This window comes from Cygnus olor, chromosome 5 (assembly GCF_009769625.2).
Source record: "Cygnus olor isolate bCygOlo1 chromosome 5, bCygOlo1.pri.v2, whole genome shotgun sequence".
Lineage (NCBI taxonomy): Eukaryota > Metazoa > Chordata > Aves > Anseriformes > Anatidae > Cygnus > Cygnus olor.
Genome location: NC_049173.1, coordinates 40,161,342 through 40,181,175, shown reverse-complemented (window position 1 = coordinate 40,181,175; position 19,834 = coordinate 40,161,342). Strand labels below are relative to the sequence as shown.

Sequence of the window (19,834 nt, the reverse complement as noted above, 5' to 3'; positions counted from 1 at the left end):
CTTTGCATGTCTGGTGAAATTCAAGGCAGCTGCAAAGAGCTGCCAGAGGAGTCTCCCCATGTGAAGAATTCCTCTCCAGCATCACATTTCCTTGCCTATCATTTCCTGTACTGGTCATCATGTGAGGGAAAATGTCAAAAAGGGTGCATGTCAGACGGGTTCTTGGTACACTTCATCTCAAGCTGGCAATGGCTCCCTGGGGAACCTTACACAAGTGGGATAAGGTATACCAGTCTTCCCTTGCAGCTCACACTTGGTGTTTGTACAGCTCAGGATGGATTGAAAGAAGTGCACTTCTCATGTGGGAGGACGCTTCCTCTATGTGTCTGGGAGTGCTTGGGCACTTTAGGAATCTAAATGCTCCATGATATTTAAGAGCAAAAAGGTGAAAACTAGGATAGCAAGCATAACTGATAATAAAGGGCTTTAATTTGGGACTTGTTTACTCACAGCTGACACAATCTGTTCCATTTTGTTCTTCTGTGCAAAGATTGGCCAAAGAACCTCTTTTCTGAATTTTTAATGGGGTAACCTTATCTACACAATGAAGCAGGAATCTGTTCTACTCAGACTGAAAAGGAAACGTGTCCCATTATTTGTCTTGAAATGTTTTACAAAAATTTTACATTTTTTTGAAAATCAGTTCTTACTGGCCTTATTAAAATGACTTTCAGGGGGCAGTGGTGGCTGTTTGTATTCAATTAGAAGGATTGTTTCTGAGAGCAGATGTCTTTCAGTTGGACTTTGTGCCACTAACAGATGGGTAGCAGCAACCAGAACTTCAGCTTCTCCATCAGATCTGTTTTATCAGGGGAAATGTTCAATACTGGCAGGAGACTAGTTGCTCTCTGTCTTTCCTTTTCTCCCTTTTTCCCTTTTCCCTTTTCATTTTTTTTCCCACTTCTAGGAACAGAGTGGTTTTGTTGTCCTCCCAGCCACAGAGACAGTATTGTTGCTACAGAGAAATGAGCTAAAATGTGTACACTTTAAATTTTTAGTCATTCCAAGTATCTCTAATTGAGATGATAGTAGCTGTTGGTGAGATAATTAAAGACTTTTCCAGGATTATATGAATGTGGGGAGGAATTGATCCGTTTCTTCTTTTCCACTCTACAACAGTTCATGACCAGTACCAGAAGATGGCTACATATATGCATATGTTTCAAATGAAATCCAAAGCTTAGTTATGACAATACAGACCTCAGTCCAAAAGACCTAAACTTCTAGTTTATCCTGTAGGGAAGTAAAATAACCACATGCTTACACAGATATCCCGCACGTGAAAGGGAGCTGATTATTTTTGTTTTACTTTTTTTGCTAGTATGTACTACACAAAGCCAGTTCATACGAGAAGCAAGCAGAGATGAGAAAAACATACAGCTATCTAGCCCATCCTTTCTTAGTACAGGACTGTTCTCTGTACTGTCCCTCTGGGTTTCTCTAGTCCAGTTTCAAACAATATAACAATGGTGTCTCTCATGCTGTGCTTGGATAGGAAATTACAAAAAATTCCTCAATATTTAGTCTTCTTGTCTTTTTCCTTCAGACTCTTCCTCAAGCTTTGGTATAGGTTCAAGAGACCCATTGTGTGCTATTTTTTACACAGCAGTGTGTATGTTTGTATTACAATATTTTGACTTGGTAGCTGCCATGCGTTTAATCCTAATATGTTGCTTCATATCAATAACATTGCAATACGAAAACTAATGCAGTTAGTGAATAACTGTACATAATACTCACATTTGGTATATTCATAGCATTTCATTTTTATTATTTCAGTCTTGACTGAATGTACTATTTTTCACAGCTTATAAGGAATGATCGTTGCTAACACTATTAAGTCACTCAAGCGTGCTAAATTGTGGCACCAGAGCAGGTGCTATTGTATCCAGTTCTTTTGGAAAGAAAGCAAAAACCCTTAAATGATCCTGAACATTTATACCTAAAGGAAACAATCCTTTATATTAATATAAAAAGATTGTTTTGTACTCAGTCAAAAGAATTCTTGGCAGTCAGTTTAAACTTGCCTGTATATATAGCACGCTGGAGCCTGCTAAGTACCTCTGTTTTCTTTATGGATGAAGCCTTGGTGCCAAGAGGTCTGCACCACATGCAAGTGTAGATACACTTGTATCTGATGGATTGTCCCATAGTGAACCACATTGTATACAGGATGTTCAAACATGTATTGATTATGTGGTTCTTTAGTTTAAAGCAGAATTATAATCTGATGCTTTAAAGTACATATATGCAATCAATCTTCATGTGAAGGAGCTCAGTACACAAATATTTTATGCTGTACACTAGATATTTGAATAATATCATTAGAAAAAATGTATATTATACATTTTTAATGTATCACCGTAGCATTATTGTGAATCTATACAGTTCTTTCAAGCATTATCTTTGTGTTGATTATGAACTGTAAACGTATAATAAGGTTCATACTGTGTGTAACTATTTTCAGGTTTTAGTACCATGTCTCATAGTCAGCTACAAGGGGAAACCTCATATAACACAGTTACAAAGTTTTTACAGGACTACATTTATGTTTGTTACATATCTGTAAAACTTTCCTTCAACATTACACTATAGAATAAGAAATTTGTATTTGAGGGGAAAAATTACATTTTGATTAGATTTTAGTCCGTCATGCAAATAAAATTGAAATATATAAGCTTAAAGACTAAGTTGCTTCTGGTACTATGGTGCCAACTTCCAACTGCTTATTTGTGAAATACGGACAACTTGACAGAACTACTACTTCTAAGTGTAGAAACGGATACAAAATTTCTTAAGACTGCCTTATGTTAGCAATTTTTGAGAGGGATTATGTTAGTTTACAATGCCTAGCTGCATAAAAGATGTAGCTTATGCTGGCAGTATTTATTTGTAAGTCAGGACAGGAGTACTTGAATGATTCTTCTGGAGCAGCTTGCATTTTCAGAAGCTTTATTCCAATCTTTTGGAGCTATGATAATTATATAAATTGAAAATAAGACTTTGTTGATAAGACAGTGATCATGCTATTTACCCAAACAGTTTTATCTGCATTCACTCTTTTTATCTGCATTAACTCTTTTTTAAAAGTGATTTTTCCATCACTCAAATTCCTTTTCCTCTCATTCACTGTTAGTGGAATCTGTCAATGGACATTACGTTGTTACTCCTCACTATATACTGTTTTTAAAACTGTTGCTCTGCTGTCACACAATCATCTCAGTACTCAAATACACATTATATACATATATACATACATATATATACATATTATACATATATACATTATATATATATATACATTAGCTGTTGCTGCAGTATGTGTGGTGTTTGCTTTATGACAGGACAAAAGAGCATACTTGAAACTAAGTTTTCATTTGTCTAAAATTCAAAAGAATGCTGTGTTCTTTGAAGTACTTAGAAAACTCGTCAGACAGCTGTGTTTTAGCGTTTAGATGCATTTGGCCAGTAATGCATGCACAAAAAACAATCCAAAACAAAACAAAACAAAAGCCCTTGAGCACATACATAATTGTAGAAAAGAATATAGAGAGATTGGCCTGAGCTTGGTTCCCAAAACTCTTGTGGAAGACCCTGCTTATCAGAGGTGAGAAGCCCAAGGCTGAGGCACATGGGAGTAGGAAGGATAGCCACAGCCTGCTCCCCCTTCCCCAGTCCCACTGGCTGCAGCACACCAGTTGTGTTGCACTTGCCCAGGAGCAGTAAACACCTTCACCTGCCCTGCCTGGTGGGGTAATGGAGAGCTGCTGCACTACCACAGGGCTGCGCGCTGCTGTTGTGACCTGGTGGTCATGGTGCCCTGTGTCCTGCAGGGCAGGTATGAAGGCCTGAATCTAGAACTGACCTAGTCGGCAAAGGTGTAAAAGTCACTGAATGTGATGTTTCGTACCAAAATGACTGCAATGTAGGTGTACATGCACAAGAATTCCTTGTATATGTCCAGTGTATGGACTCTTAATCACCTTTCACTGTTAGTGCAGGAAACTCAAATTTGCACTTAGGAAATAGTTTGATTTTAAAGTCATTTTTCTGGCTGTATATAACCAAATTTGATATGGTGTATTGAATCCCTCCACATGACTGAATTTATTAAAATATAAATAATATGCAAAGCTGTACACATAGTATTATTTCTTTTTACAGTGTCATTAATGTGGCATGAAGATATCTTGCCGCATCTTCTTCAGTTATTACTTGCTTCAGTGAACGGTAACATCATCAGTGAGTGAAGATGATTATATAGTAAATATTTTAATTTCCGTTACTGACTCATGTTTCTTTGTCTTTGCATTTTCTTACCTATAACTTATATAGTTTAATAATAATAATAATAATAATAATAATAATAATAATAATAATAATAATAAAAGGAGGAGGGGCAGGGAAAGAAACCCTGAGATTAATAAGCTGCCAACTTTGTTTCCTAGTTTCATTTCTTGTTACCTGTTATTTGATTTAGGTCACATGGTGATATTTCTAAAAGAGACTTTTGAAATCTAAATTGGATCTGTCTCTGTAAAAATTGTATGTATTTTTTAAACTTAAATCTGGATTACTTAGAGATACTAAAGCATTTATACTTTTCATCTTGTAAAAAGACTGTGTATAAATCTTCTTTGCTAGGTGGTGCACATGAAGGTCTCCAGCACTTGGGTCCTTATGGCAATATCCCAAACATCGTGGCTGAGCTGACAGGAGATAATATACCAAAGGATTTCAGTGAAGATCAAGGATATCCTGACCCCCCAAATCCCTGTCCTATTGGAAAAACAGGTAAGCCTGTTGTAGCCTTTGTACCTCTGCATTGACTGTGCTACTGAGTCTTCCAGTGATGCGCTAAGCAGTACAACAGTTGATCATTAATGTGTGTTTCCTTTCATTCTGTACCCCAGGAGAACTGTAGAGCAATCAGTTGTTTTATATTAGATTTTTTTTTTTCTATATATGCACCTTCTCTATCGCTGTATGCCTGCTGGAGAAGGTGAGGTGGAAGAAATCGTCTTGACCTTGGAGTAGAAGTTGGCAAGATTTATGATAGCATCTTGTTCCTAAGGGAGTTCATTTTTAGGCTGGCCCCTGAAAAAAAGTTATCGTTCTGTACAGATGAGGTTTACCCTTATTTTAGAGACTTTCATTGTGCCAAGAGGAATGAAACTGTCTGCCCTGATCTCCAACCCAGACCATGAGTCAATATTTAAGATACCTTGGCTCCCATCCATGTGGCTTTATAGCTCACTGAGGGTGCATCTGCGCCAAGAAATGGAGAACTATGTGGACGTACCCCAACTCGTTACAAGCAAGCTAGCTCCAGCAGAGTAGCAGTGCAGCTGGGGAGAGTGGGAGTGGTGGTGTACCTGAGACACCTAGCGCATCCCTCATTCGGTCGGACCGGTGTGCGTCCTAAGCCATGTGCGTGGCTAGTGCTCAGTGGTCTCTAAAGCAGCACTACATGTGCATGATATAGACATATCCTAAGGAAAACAGATCTTTTTTCCTGTTATTTGAGCCAAGGAATGATTTCCAGTACAGAAAGTAGTAGTAAAATACCCATTGGCTGCCTTAGAAGCTGGAACTGGGAATGGGAATGAGCACTCTTTTTTTTTCTGTCGCTTTTTATTTGTGAGCTAAGAGAACCTTTCAAAATCTTTTCTCTTCAGTCTTCATTTATGCTCTTTGGTAATGCAAAACAGTTGTCCACATTTTTATTTAAGAATATTCTAACGAGCTTAGAACTGATTAAAAAAAAATGTCGTGAGAAGCTTTGCAAACAGTGTTTTTACATTTCATTCAAAATATCATATAATAAAAGAAATCCAAATAGCCATCCACACTGATTTCTATTACAGCCTGTTTGGTGATAATGGCTGCATCACTTCTGAAGTAGTATCTAATCTTCCATTTGTTCAATATAGCTGCGTCTGACAGGTTGCAAATGATGGTTTTAGGTTTTCTCACACACAAAAGCACATACAGACTTTTTATCTTCTGTGCTTGTCCAGCAAACTTCTGTAAGTGATTAAATAAATAAAATAAAAACCTGGCATCCATAGAAATGACTTTGAAAATCCCTTTAATTTTTCTTTCTTAGGTGAAATAAAAGTTGTTATCTAGACCAGTACAGTCAGATATGAGCACAGGGAGAATTCCTCGAGAAGTGCTCCCTGCTCAGATAAACTCTGTCATAGGTACGCTGAGAGTGAAGATAGCATCTACTAGGATTAGACTAAAATGTTTTTCAGAGCCTTAAATGGAAATTCAAGTGGTGACTGTTAAAACTGTATTATGCATACAAATTACCAGAGGCCTTCCTCAATCAGGTCTGTGGATTTGCTTAATGGAAAACAATTTTTCCAGTCACTGTCTACATATGCACATTCCACAGCAGGAATACATAAGCCTCGAGCACTTGAGTGACTTTTTGACTTTTTGATTAGCAGTCACAGAGGGCACACATATGTCCAGCTTCTCTTTGTGTTTTCTACCCAAAGTCATAGACATAGACAATGTGAGGAGGTCAACCACATTTCTGTTGTCACCTACTTCTCTCCTGAGATGGCCCTGTCCCTGCTGAGACTGAAATAAATTTTGAGTGCTCCTAGTTAAAAATATTAGTTTAAGTGCGCAGAAACTATAACAGTTTCTGAGTCTGTTAGCTAGCATGGTTACTTTTCCCACTTCTTACTCAAGATGTGTCTTTTTTTTCCTAAAGAGAAAAGAAAGAAAATGGGATCCACCGGACCAAGAATAAACCTCCTTAGGTCATTGAATTAATTCATTTTTATGTTAGGTCTTTACTGTTTCCCACATCTAAAGGAAAAAAATGACCCACCTGTAAAGCTTTTTGCAAGATGATTACACAATGGAAGGGAAGGTCCACAGTGTTCCTTCTGTAGTGTGTCTTCTGGTGGATGCAGCTGCTTGCTGCCCTGTATCATGCCCTGGGTGGTGGCATCTCCTCAGGTATGTCTGGAGCAACAGGGATTGCAAGTGCATGATGCTGGCAATGAAAAGGGAGCTCCAGGAGCAGACTCTATCCAAAGAGCTGATCTGGCCTCAAGTTCCTGAATTGTTGTTTAATCTAAAGGTCACTTATTTTGGTAAAAAGTCCATAAGTAGACTTTTTAAAAATATATTATCCTTGACATGACAATGTCTGCAAAGCCATCCATTGTGATAAAAGAGGTTTCTACGCTCATCAGATTAGTTACCAATCTGCACAAATACCCTTAGCATACAGCTTCTGCCACATTGCATTTTTAAGGGAATGTATGATGTGTAAACAAATTTCATCTATTTTTAACAAAATAGCAAACCAGAAATGGAGCCCCACAAATAGCTACTTAGTGAAGGAAATTCTGCCTTTGCTTACAGACTCATTTTACCATGAGCTTAAAAAGTATTGTTTAAACAATTTCTATCACTTCCCAAGGGCATTTAAAAATGAAAATAGGATCCCTTCCAAATCAGTGTAACAAGCAGTTCTGTGTAAAATTAATCTCAATCACTAATTTAAAAGAAAAACAAAAAGGAGGTGGGAGAGCTTGGAAAATAAACTTTGTTAGTTTTGGAGTTTCATTAAATTGTGGGGTTCTTTAATAAATATGTAACCTGACAAACTCCTTTAAAAAGATAAAAAAAAAAATCGTATTTCCAGTTGTCCAGTTTTTTTATATGCTTTTTTAAATTGCAAAACTACATTTACAAAGTTTGCTGCTAAAAGTGAATATCTGTGTTTTAAAGCTACCAAGGACTCACTGCTTTCTAATATGCTTTTGCAGTCGATGATGGATGTCTAGAAAACACTCCCGACACGGCGGAGTTCAGCAGGGAATACCAGCTGCACCAACACCTTTTTGATCCAGAGCATGACTATCCCAACGTGGGCAAGTGGGTGAGTACACACATGTTGGTATTTTTGCTGTTTGTGAACCTGAGTTTCTTCTGTTGCTGCCTCGGATACTATGGAGCCACAAGGAGAATACTGGGCTCATTGCTGGTAGAATTATAACCCTAAAGGTAGCCTCTCAAAAAGATGAACCTGCCCTTAACAATACAGAAATAGTGGCTAAGAAAAATGATCGATGAAAAGCCCATAAAAGCAGAAAATAGAACCCCCCGTCTCATTATGTCCCAAAGCATGACAACTATGTATGTTGGTGATAAACGCAGCAAACCACATTTCAAACTGTGGTGCGCCTGTAGCTAAAATCTGCTCAGCTTTTTATCACGAGGCTCCAGAACACAAGTGGGTTCCTGGGCAGAGCCTGGCGCAAACCAGACTGCGGCGGGTGGGCAGCGCAGGAGGGGGCAGTTTGCTCTTGTGCTGTTGTTTCCCCCTTCCACTGCTTTTGGCTTGCGTGGGAGCAGAGCACCAGTAGGCTCTATTGGGGCTATTTTACCATATTTTATTGAAAGTCTATTTTATACATTGCATATAATAAATACAGTGAGCTACACTAAGGGTAAAAATCTTGCTTTACACGTACAAGGACTTTAATAATTCCGGCTAGACTATTTCTTCAGGCTAGAGGCTCCAAAGAAAGCTCTGCTGCTTAATCTTAGATTACATCAGTTAAATGTCCGATCCCAAATCCATCTTCAGGCGCCAGGAAAACAATAACAATGATCATAATTTATGCTGCTAGAGCAAATCATGAAATCTCATTATACATTGTTACAGCACTTTACTTAAGATTGCCCTAAACCCGTGCTCTCTAAACATATATCGATAAATAGACATGTTTGGCAGCCTCTTCTCCTGCTGTAATTGTGAGACAATGATTCATCATTCGTGATCAAACCAATGTAAGATTTATAGTCTTAATTGCTTATGTGAGTGCTAAATTTCTACAGACAATCATGCCAAAAATCCAAATTTTGGAAACCCCTGTTGCATTCTAAGTAATTACCATCAAAGGTTTTCATTTTAAAAACAGCAGATGGTGAACTTTATTATTTATGCCAGATAATGCTGTTAGTTTTCTTATTACTCAAAAGGAATTTACTTTCATAATGCCACTTTGAAGACTATAATAACACTTCTGCAAATCTTTGGCCTACAGCATTATTTCAGAATCAATGTACATACTGTGTTGTCATCAGCAACATACATAGTTAACAAATGGTAGGTAATCATTAGTGAATACTGGCCTTTTTTCATTTCTCCATCCATCACTACTAATTCAGGGAATAAACTACTCACACATGGATTAAAACAGATTGTTAGGTCCCAAACAGTAATCATATCTAGCTACAGCAGAGCCAAGTCGCAATCTTTTTAATCAGAGATGAAACATGTACATGAGTAAATGTTCTGCCTAGATCCAGGAGTATTGCCCTGACTGCCTCCTCACTGTATATTACTACACATTAAAAAAGATTGGGAAATAGAGTGGTATCCGTTTTTATGGCTGCTTTTGTTATTTTTCCCTTGCCAGAAAAAATAAGATCAGAAAAGCACTCTAAAAATTAGCTATTGGAGACTTTATAAAAGAGAAAGTCGATCAGGTCTTTCTCTTAGGTCACTAACTGTCATCTGGGCGAGGTCGGGCATAAATGAGCATCACAGGGGGGCAGGGGTTAAAAAGAGGAAGTTCAGCTGTGTTTTCTTATACCAGTATCAGTACAAATAGGAAATTAAAAGCAATGATGTTTCTCAACAACACTTTTGTCTACTGAAACAGTGAATAACATTTCACTCTCGGGGTAGAAATAATGCCAGTTGTGTTTATCAGCTACAGAGGAGAGATCAAATTCAGTAGAAAGAAATGCAAATGGGAAGCAAGGATGAAAACACCACAAGATTGAACTCCTTGTTAAAAGAAGCTGCCATCTCTGGCTTCCTAATTTTACTGAAATCTTGAAACTAGTCACTTATAGATCTCATTTTATTCCAACCTCAGTTATAATGAGCAGTGTTAAGTGCATCTCACTTTGCCAAATGACATTTTAAAATATCTGGCTGGCAATGGTGGTTATTATTAATGATGGGTTACATAGGTTCAGTACCCATCTTCAGTTTCAGAAAATAGATACAAGTTATTGAATTCAATGTAGTATGCTTGGTGTAATAGCAATTATCACGCTTGCTATTCCTGATGGACTGCAAATTGACTGATGCAGGAATAAAAAAGCCCTCTTGAAAGTGTGCAACCTTGTTAATGCAATTTTCCTTTCCACTTTTGCTTAATAATTGTGCAAGCCCAGATTACAGAGCTGCTGATCATTACTGACCTAAACAAGTTTCAGTGACCTCTGAAAGATTGAAGGGTAAATCTTTCCGGCACTGGTTGCAAGCATTTTAGTTCCTGAGTTCTTCTGCCCAAAACCCAACCCCCAAGTACCTGGTGGGTGCAAGGGAAGCTCCAGGAGCAAGAGGGAAGCAGTGGTTCCTCGTGCCACTGCTGTTCCTGCAGTCCTGAGGCCCTACAATGTGCCAGGAGTTCCCCTTCACTCTCCTCCTGAAGCAACATCTCCTCATCAGACATGCAGCTCATCTCCAGCTGAGGTTCATTTTTAGCTGGGGAAGCTCTGTGCCTCCACGCCTAAGAAGCCCCAGGCGCGTGGTGAGAACAGCGAGTGCTTCACAGGCAAAATTGAGCAGCCGATGAGCTCAGGGCCTTACACCATGGCACGTATTTCCAGAGCTGTGGTTCGCCATTCATGCATACCCATAGATCGTGCTGCATAACCCCATTTGTTTTGCACTGCATGCAGTGCTTAAAAGTAGTAGTTACGGTCTGAATGCATTCCCAAACAGACAAGGCAAATATGACCTTCCTGAGCAGGAACACTTCAATTGTAAGGAATTTTCCAGAGGGACAGGAATGTTAGCTTCGGTAGTCATGAAATTGTTCTTATTTCAGCGATGTTATTTTTCCTCTCATGAAAAGTATAGCCATATAGTTTATGAAGAGAGGCTTCAGTGGCACTTTGTTACTACAGAGAATAATTTACACGTCCATGGGTATTTTTTTTAATGTTAAATTTACGTTTTCCCTAAGTGAGTTTGCACAAATGACTAACCAAGAATGTCTCTCTTGGCCAACTTCATCTCTGTTCCCTTTTGGCATGGTTCGGATAAAATAACTGAGGTTGGGCAAGAGATAGGCCTTGCGAATTTTGGGCTTAATGAACATGAGAAGTACAAACCAGACAATTTTGGCAGATGTCATTGTAACACTTGAAAATGTTTGTTTTTTCTCATATCAAGGCTGTGCAGAGGGTAGAAGTGTTTTGGTGAATTTGTCTCGCGCTAGAATTACACTTTCTATTTATATAATCAACGTTAGGTCAGTTGTTTATAGCAGAATTAATGGCTTTGTTTATACAGTGTTCTGCTTTTATACATCTAATTCTTCTCTCCTTCCATTTTCAGGTTAGGGTCTTGTTTTGTTTTTCTGTATAATACACAACTGAAACAAAATGTGTTGAGCATGTGTGTGTTATTCCAGACTTTATTAGAACTCACTACTTGTATGAAATGTAACAATATGTGGATGCACTCATATAAACCGTGGTCAGAGGGGTTTTTTTGTGTGTGTGTGTGTTTTTTTTTTTCTCATCATCATAACTTTCATTTCTGCCAAGATGTTTTTGGCAGTTTTTAAAAGGTTCACCATTAAAAATGTTATGGACCAAATGGTTTTTAAAAGCTTTATTGAGGGCACTACTTAAACAAAGGAAGAGTTGGCACTGAACTCATTTCAGCAGAACTTCGCACTGGAAAGTGTTGATATCTGGAAGGGAATAAGCAAAGACAACAAAACAGTAGGAATCACTGACTGTAGTTTTTAAAATGAATTAGAAAATCCCTTGTAAAAGACAAATATTTTTGCTTCTGTTCTTGTCACCTCAAATCTATAGAAAGATGTATCAGAGACAGGACTTCTTCTCCTTCCCCCTCTCCACTTTTTTTTTCTTTTTTTTTCTTCCTTTTTTTTCTTTTTTACAATATATATGTCTTTTTACTATGTATCACGTTATGTGGGACTTCCAACCTATATCATTATACAAGCATGTACTTAGTGTACTTCTGCATTAAGCTCAAGGATACAGTGCAACACAGTGGAAAATTACTGGCTTTTTAGTCGTTGATGAGACTGACTGCTCCTGAAGAACTGCAAATGTTTATCTGGATATTTCTGCTAACATATTGGATATATTTATCTTTCCTGTAAAACTACACACCCATCTAAACTTGCTTATGAAATGTTCATATGCTAATATTTAATAGCAAGAGTAGTATTTTTAAAAGAGTGTAATGAATTTGATGGCTATGTTTTTTCCCCTTCCAGAGCAAGAATTTACTCTTTGAGAAGATTAATGGTGGTCCAAAAAGAAGAAAGAGGGTAACTATCAGAATAATTTATAGTCCCTCTATCATCTACAGAGCTAATAAGAATTAAAATCGTACTGCTGAAAAGGAAAGTTAGCCTAATGCATCTATGTTATACCTTAGGTAATGCCTGAAGTCAGGGAGTGTCTGTGATAAGCTACTACAGCAGGCTCTGTGACTGCCACTGAGTACAAGATGTAATTTGCTAAAGCCTGTTGCATTCTGAAGATACACTTCAATGCAGAGCATTTCTTGACAAACTTTGTATTATCTGTGGTGATCCTGATTCCATGAAACCATCCAAAATTATTCCAATTTCTTTAAAACAGAATCTAAATTTTCCTATTAAATGTATTGGTAAAACTAATTACCACTACCCATACGTGTCAGTATGCGTTTGGGTGTAAATGACAGCAGAATTGGTCCTTAAGCCTATGAAATTCGACTAACTTGCATACTGCAAAGCGGCTCAGAATTAAACTCCTAGCTCTGTGTCCCACTTTCTGGGCAGACAAGGATGAATGGGTTGTTACCTTGCTGGCCCTTACACAGAGAAGGAGATGCACATACCACAGAGAACTTTGGCACAGTTCGTGTCACTATATTCTCTTGTTTTTCAATAGCATCAGCCTGTCTTTTATCAAAAAATCACTTTCAGACAGAGTAGCAGTCTTTAGCTTTGCTGCTGGTATATTTTTTTACAAGAAGAAAACGAGGCTTTACATTATGAAGCCTAGCTCTCTGCCAAAAAGTAGCTTTGTAAAATATGACAGCACAGTTTATACTGTAAATGAAGTAAACTTGGATTGAAATAACTGAAGCATAAGTGAAGGTGATTTATTTATTTATTTATTTGCCTGTTTAACTCTCAAACCTAAAGTTTTTTCCAGAAAGGGAGAAGTGAGCTGATTTCTTACTGATTCACACATCACTGGTAATAAACCCTGGTTGATTATAGGTAATGACCTATCTTCAGCTTAGTATCTGCCTTCCACTTACATTTGATTTTCAAGTTATATAAAAGAAAATGAAAAAGTGTGAACATATTATTTTTGGTCTCAAGTAAGTAGAATTTACTCTGGAAAGATAAATATAGAACACCATTAGAACTCTTATTAGAATACTATGTTAAAGTATGATTAGTGAGATAGATACATGAGAAGAAATAGTACATATACACATTTTCTGTCCATGTGCTGAGTGATATAATCAAATATAAGACAACTAATGGCTGTAGAGACATGACAGACCCTGTGGCCAGGAATAGCCCAGAATTTAGGAGGTGAAAGTTTCAGTTTCTTGCTTTGCAGCAGATTTTTTTTTTCTTAGCACGGGTGTATCATTTAAGTGTGAATTTAACATTTAAATTATCTTACTGTTTTGAGAGTAATACTGTAGTGGTTGCTAATGCTGTAATAAACTATATGGAATTGTCACTGTATCAACAGCAGGACAACCTAGAGATGACAGCAGCGGAGTGGTGTTTTTTTTTCCAGATACCAAAAAGCCCATCTGACTCCCTCTTACTTGCTGTGCTCCCTGTCACTCCTCCGTGCCCTTCTACACCAATGGAGCTTACTGAGGACAGTTGCTGGCAACTGATTGCTCTTTTGGGTCAGGACATGCCAGTGTTAGATTAGAGCACTTCTCCAAAAGTCCCATGTTTGGAGAACCGGGCTGTCCATGGAGAGTAAGGGCACTGTACAATGCTGTACAACGCTATAGCGTAACCATCAAAGGGGGTCTATGGGATTATACAAAACCACAAAACCTAAGTATTTGTGCATAAATGTACATTTATATGGATGTGTATAAATATACATCTGCATACACAGGCATATACATACATACTCAGTACGTATAGCAAAGGTACGTATTTACCATTTGCCACTGTGTTAAACTTTTGCAGCCCTTGCAGTGTAAGAAAAGGAGGCATACAGGGACCTCTAATTTAACTAGTGATTCTCCCTTTCTTGAATTTCTATGCATGGGTCCTACCCATAATCTAACACCCTGAATATGACAGGAGTTCTATAACAACAGAGTCACACTGTACACAGCTCTGAGCCCACAGCAAAGGTATTCCTGAACCACTTTGCTTTGAATTCAACACAGCTGTATGGGATTAAAAAAAATTTAGTCATATCAGACAGAATTTTTGCATTATATTTTGTGTTTTCTTTTGCCTGTTGAGGATTCTTTTTTTTTTTTTTTAAATGTATTCTCATTCTCTTCTACTTTATTTCAAAAAGTAGCAAGCAAGTACCATTCCAAAAAAGACCAATTAATCTTCCTAAGAATCTTCAAATAATTCCTAGAAGTTTATGCAACAGCTGAATTTTGCTAAATTAACGTTAAACAGAACTTCTTTTAACAAACACAAACAAATCATTTACATGTGTCTTATTTTTAACAATTTAGAGCATTAAATTAGTGTTAGTTTTATTTTCAAAGATTTTTCCACATTCATTTCTGGTTCTTAATACTTTTATGTTTTCACTTGTAGCAGGCAAAGCATTCAGAAACAATACAACAAAACAAAATGGGCTGCTCTGCGCTGTGATCAAGTACTAATGATAGCTTCCACAAATACGGACAAGCTCAGGGACTTAAATGTGAATAAAAACAAATCCAAATATTTTCCAGAGATTTGACAAATACTTGGGATATTTGAAGAGAAATATTTCATGTATATTTTAAGGTTTTTTTTCTTTGTTTGTTTTTGTCTAGTTTTGAACTCCTAGGTTTTAGTGAAAGAGACATCTCAAGAAAAGTAATTTCTATGACAGAGAAGTCTGATGAGAATCAGGAGATACTAGAAAATTTGAATCCCTCTGAAGTTTATCCTTAGAGAGGCAAATAATTTTTATTGTCATCAAAAAACAGCACACTAGATTTTTTGTCTATATTCATGAAGAAGAGAATATGCATTTGCATTTTGCATACACTGACACAGTGGGTGTAAATAATACTCTTCTAATTTTAAAGCTCCACAAAGATGCTTGATACTTGCAGATACAATTAACACATTTTATTTAATTGGTACAGATAAAATTCAAGCAGAGGCTTTCTACATTACCATGATGTCCAAACAGTTTTGAGACAGGATCTGTTCATCTTCAGTCTCACGTTGTGCTGCTTACATGGCGCAAAGTGAAGTCAAAGCCTCGCCAGGGATATTCTTTCCAGCATTCCCTTGTTCTGGCAGTGGTACGAGGGCCATTTCCTATGCCAAAATTTTGCTTGGCTCTGCCTCTGTGCCAGCAGTTTTTTATCTCAGCATCAAAAAAGGGAGCAAAGATGGGTTTCCCGGTGAGACGGGCTGAAGAGGAGACTTAGGTCAAAAATGGTGTCGTAGTATCTAGCTTGTCTCCCAGCTTAAGGTCCATCAGGGAGAACTGATTTAAGCTAAAGCTTACCTGTACAACCACAGTGAGTTCTGTCCTGCCTCAAGAGTGAGGGGATTAGATCTGCTGCTTCTCTGCTGAACTGGGAAAGGAGGAGCGGAGCAAAAAGACAGTGTTTAACCCAGCCTGTCCTGTACTCTGTGTAGTCCTCCTCCACTTGTCCACACTGTGGGGTAGGAAGCAGTTTTTTGTATTTAGTGGATTGGATTAAATTCTCACACACACAAAACATATTAGAAAGCAAAGCACTGATTGACTGTTAGATTTTACTCCCTGGTAGCAATTTTTTTTCTTTGTCTGTTAATGTTTGACAGATAAGAAATATATGTATATGTCCACTATTCCTAGTTACCTTTTCTGTATTTTCCTGTTTCTAATAAATATAAATAATTTTGCATTTTTTTCAGAGTGTGAACCCATATCTGCAAGGACAGCGACTGGACAATGTTGTAGCGAAGAAGTCTGTTCCACATTTTTCCGAAGAAGACAAGGGTCCTGAATAAGTACAATAAAAATGAATGATGAAAACTCATGCCATCCTTTGCTAGATCGTAATATTGCTTATATATAATCATCTATTAAAATCCTTGTGAATGGCAGCATGTTTATTATTTATATAATTGTAGATGAAAAACAGCTGTATTTATAACAGTATGTTCTCCTAGATAACAAAAATATGGTTCTGCTTTTCGTTAAGCTATGGTAAAAGGACATTTCTGTTGTTTTTATTTTAGTCATGGAGCAAACTTTTAAAATGTTAGTCATTTTAATAGCTAACGTGAGGTAAATGGTCTTAATGAGCAGCTTGTAAATAGGAAGATGTAAAAAAATGCCCTGTCTGACTCCAGAATTTAATCTTAAATGTTAGTATGTTTGACACATGAAAATTATAGTTTTATGTTTTGTTCACAAATATTGTTACTTAGCAAAGACAAAGTATTTATTTTACCCAGAGAATTTTGGCTTTTGGTCTATTTTAATAAACATTTAAGCAATCTACAAGGTTTGCAAAGTGACGTTTTCCAAAATATTTCATAGGCTCATCTGTCTCAGTTATTTCTGTGCAAATTTAAAAATTAAAGAGCTGCTTTTTTTTTAATCTGTCCACTGGAATACTTTTCTGTTAGTTTTAATCATTCCATGTCCACAACTTTCCTGAACCCTTGTGCATTTTCCTTCATTATCAATGGCACTTTGGGGTGGGAGTTAATCTTCCCCTCTGTTCTTTTGTCTTAGTAAAGGCAGCATTTGTGCATAATGAAGTGCTTAAATTAAGTGTCCCTGGGATATAAGTGAAGATGGAGACAGTTATCTGTGTTAATAAGGTTGTGCCAATATCCTCTGAATGCAAATCCAGGATGTGAAGGTCATAGCAGTTGATGATCTTCTGAAAAACTTTGATACTCCAATAACACTGGTAGCTATCACTGTTCTTGAAGTCACTCCAGGAGGCTTTAAACTGCCTTTTTGCCCCTAGGACCTGAGGAACTTTATATGGCAGCAAACTGAGCTCTGGATTTCTTAAAGATGAGAATACAAAATTAAATAAAATTGTTGTTATTTTCAGGGTGCATCTGAAATAGGACAAGCCAAACAAGCCATGTACATGTGGCATTGGAATTATAGAAAATAGCATTAGCTTTGAACTTCAAACCTATGAAAAAAAAAAAGTCTAGTTTTCTTCCGTGTCCTACAAAGAGACAGTAAAATAACAGTGACCTCTTAGATAAAACAGATGAGACAGTAACAGAAACTAAAGGTCCTAGCTACGTATGATTAAACTTAACAACATCACAAATATGACTGTGTATGGTATTTGCTTTTTCTTTCCTACCAGTAAGTAATTCACAATAAATTATATATGCAGAGAGTTGTTCCTCTCAAGTTATTTATGGGTGGATTGCAAAACTCGGTAACATTCTAGGCTAACTATAAAGTCTTTTATCATATTTCCTCTTTAAAAAAAAATGCTGGAAGAGAAAACTAAGAGAGTATGTAATGCCATGGGGTATATAATTGCATGTGGCATGAAATGGAGGAGTTTCTGTGAAATGCTGAGCTCCCTCAGCTTCCAGGGCCTTAAGTGGGATGGGAGCACCCCAGCTGCTCGCAGGGCAGGACTCATGTTCTCTACTTATTTTAATTTGCACTCCCACTTAATCTTCACTCAGGTACTGAGAGCTGCAGAGGTGCAAAGATTGTCTCCAGAACAGAACATGTATCATGTCATGAACCAAAAACCAGAGCCCCTTGGTACCCAGTGGCCGAAAGTACACCAAATTGCCATCCCTTCCCCCTAACCCCACAGCCAGCCCCTCCTGTTGACACTGGGGCTCTGACTTGATTTCCACTCCTCGGAAACTGGTGTTTCCTCATCTAGTCAACCACCTTATCTACTTTTAAAGTAATTTGAGGTACATTCTGGCCTTATTAACTGCAGTAAAATCCATTTTAATCACACACAAAAACAAAAGAAGAAACTATGAAGGTAATTTATTTCATTTTTAAGCTCTTCATATGGACCAGCACATAATAAAAGGATGTGTATATGGTAAATGTGGGGCTAAAAAAAGGGAGGGGCAAAGAGATAATGTTTGATTAATAGTATCAGAGATGATTTCTGTAAGTACTTCAGCTCACTGCACCCACTGTGTGCTGATGTGACAGGCACCACAAACCACCACCGCTGAGATTGCTCTCACTGCTGGGGTCTGAGGAGCTACCCTTCCACGTGTAGTACATCAGCACAGAGGAGGCAAAAGGATAATTACACAACTTACACATATTCTAGTCTTTAAATACAGCCTCCTCCTCGCCCCACCACAAAAAAAAACAAAAACAAAAACAAAAAAAACCACCCACTTTTACATTGCACAATGCAATGATGTGTTTTACAGGAACTGTCTGCTAGAACAAAAATACATAGCAGTACCAGTCACATGCTGAGTCCATCAGGCAGCTGTAGTGTTCGACAAGTACGACTGAAAAACACTACTGTGAAATTTTGATAAAATATAGCTATGCCACCATGATAATAGGATTAATTATTCTAATTTGAGTTTCATAGTAGAGCTATGTTTTTGAGTTGGGATTGGTAGTCCCACAATCATTAAAGATCAAAAAGCAAGCAAAAAATGTCTCCCAACAGCAGTGCAAATGTTTATATGTAGTTTTATACAAAGAATCAACAAATTGCTGGTCTATTGCAATCAACGAACAAAGACACCAACTATACTAAAAGAGTAAGAGCTGATGCCACAAAACAACATATTAAAGGATATAAACGGCTGGTCATTCTGTCATGTGTAATCACTCCTTTTGCATTAATGGTGCATGTGAGTTAGGGAGTTTGTATATAGCTGTCATTGTTTAGAATTTTCATTATTTGGAAAACAAAACATTTTTATGCATTTTAAAATCTGCAAGTATGTTAATTACCTCTCATATTTCAGACATAATTTGCTTGAAGAAGCTAAACAAAATAAAGTGTAACACCATGGAACACTAGTTTTGGCTGGCTATAAAATATTTATGACCCTATTAAAAAAAAAAAAGTGTAACTGAGCAAATTCTAGGTTATATATTTTTATATACATGTACTCACACACGTGGCTTTGTTTTCATTTTTATGCTGTACAAAAGGTACTCTTTTTAGAAGATAATATAGCCTTATATTAAACTCAGCTTTAAAAAATACAAAGATGTCAACCCCCAGAAGAATGTAATATAAAAATATTTAGTGAATTATTTCAGAGGAGAAATAATTATATGCTTGATTATATACAATATATGCTTGATTCTATTGGCACATTTGGATTCATCTAACAAATCTATGCTGTCCAGCAATTCACAAGGAAACCAAAGAAACTTGGAACTAGTTGCTGGGGAGGTGGTGTCAGGCTTCTGAGAGTCACGTACAGGATTGTAAATTAAGCTGACCTGAATCTTATTTTATTGAAACACAATGAAACATATTAATCTGCTAAACTGATGAAGGACGTGGACAGAAAGATGAATACCAAGTTAACTAAGTTTTTGGATTTGTTCTGGACAAAGTAACATTCAAGCC

At 37.2% G+C, this 19,834-nt stretch overlaps 1 protein-coding gene across 9 annotated transcripts in view; it reads left to right on the top strand.

Annotated features, from left to right (window-relative positions):
- Positions 1–17,635, top strand: part of LOC121071766 (neuroendocrine protein 7B2) — a 43,450-nt gene extending 25,815 nt beyond the window's left edge. For all 9 annotated transcript variants that reach the window (XM_040560465.1, XM_040560455.1, XM_040560460.1 and 6 more), the window contains 4 exons: positions 4,645–4,794; positions 7,800–7,912; positions 12,318–12,371; positions 16,173–17,635. In XM_040560465.1, the coding sequence (XP_040416399.1) occupies positions 4,645–4,794; positions 7,800–7,912; positions 12,318–12,371; positions 16,173–16,268 (413 nt within the window). In that variant the 3' untranslated portion in view covers positions 16,269–17,635. The remainder of the gene's footprint in view (positions 1–4,644; positions 4,795–7,799; positions 7,913–12,317; positions 12,372–16,172) is intronic.
- Positions 17,636–19,834: the final 2,199 nt, after the last annotated feature.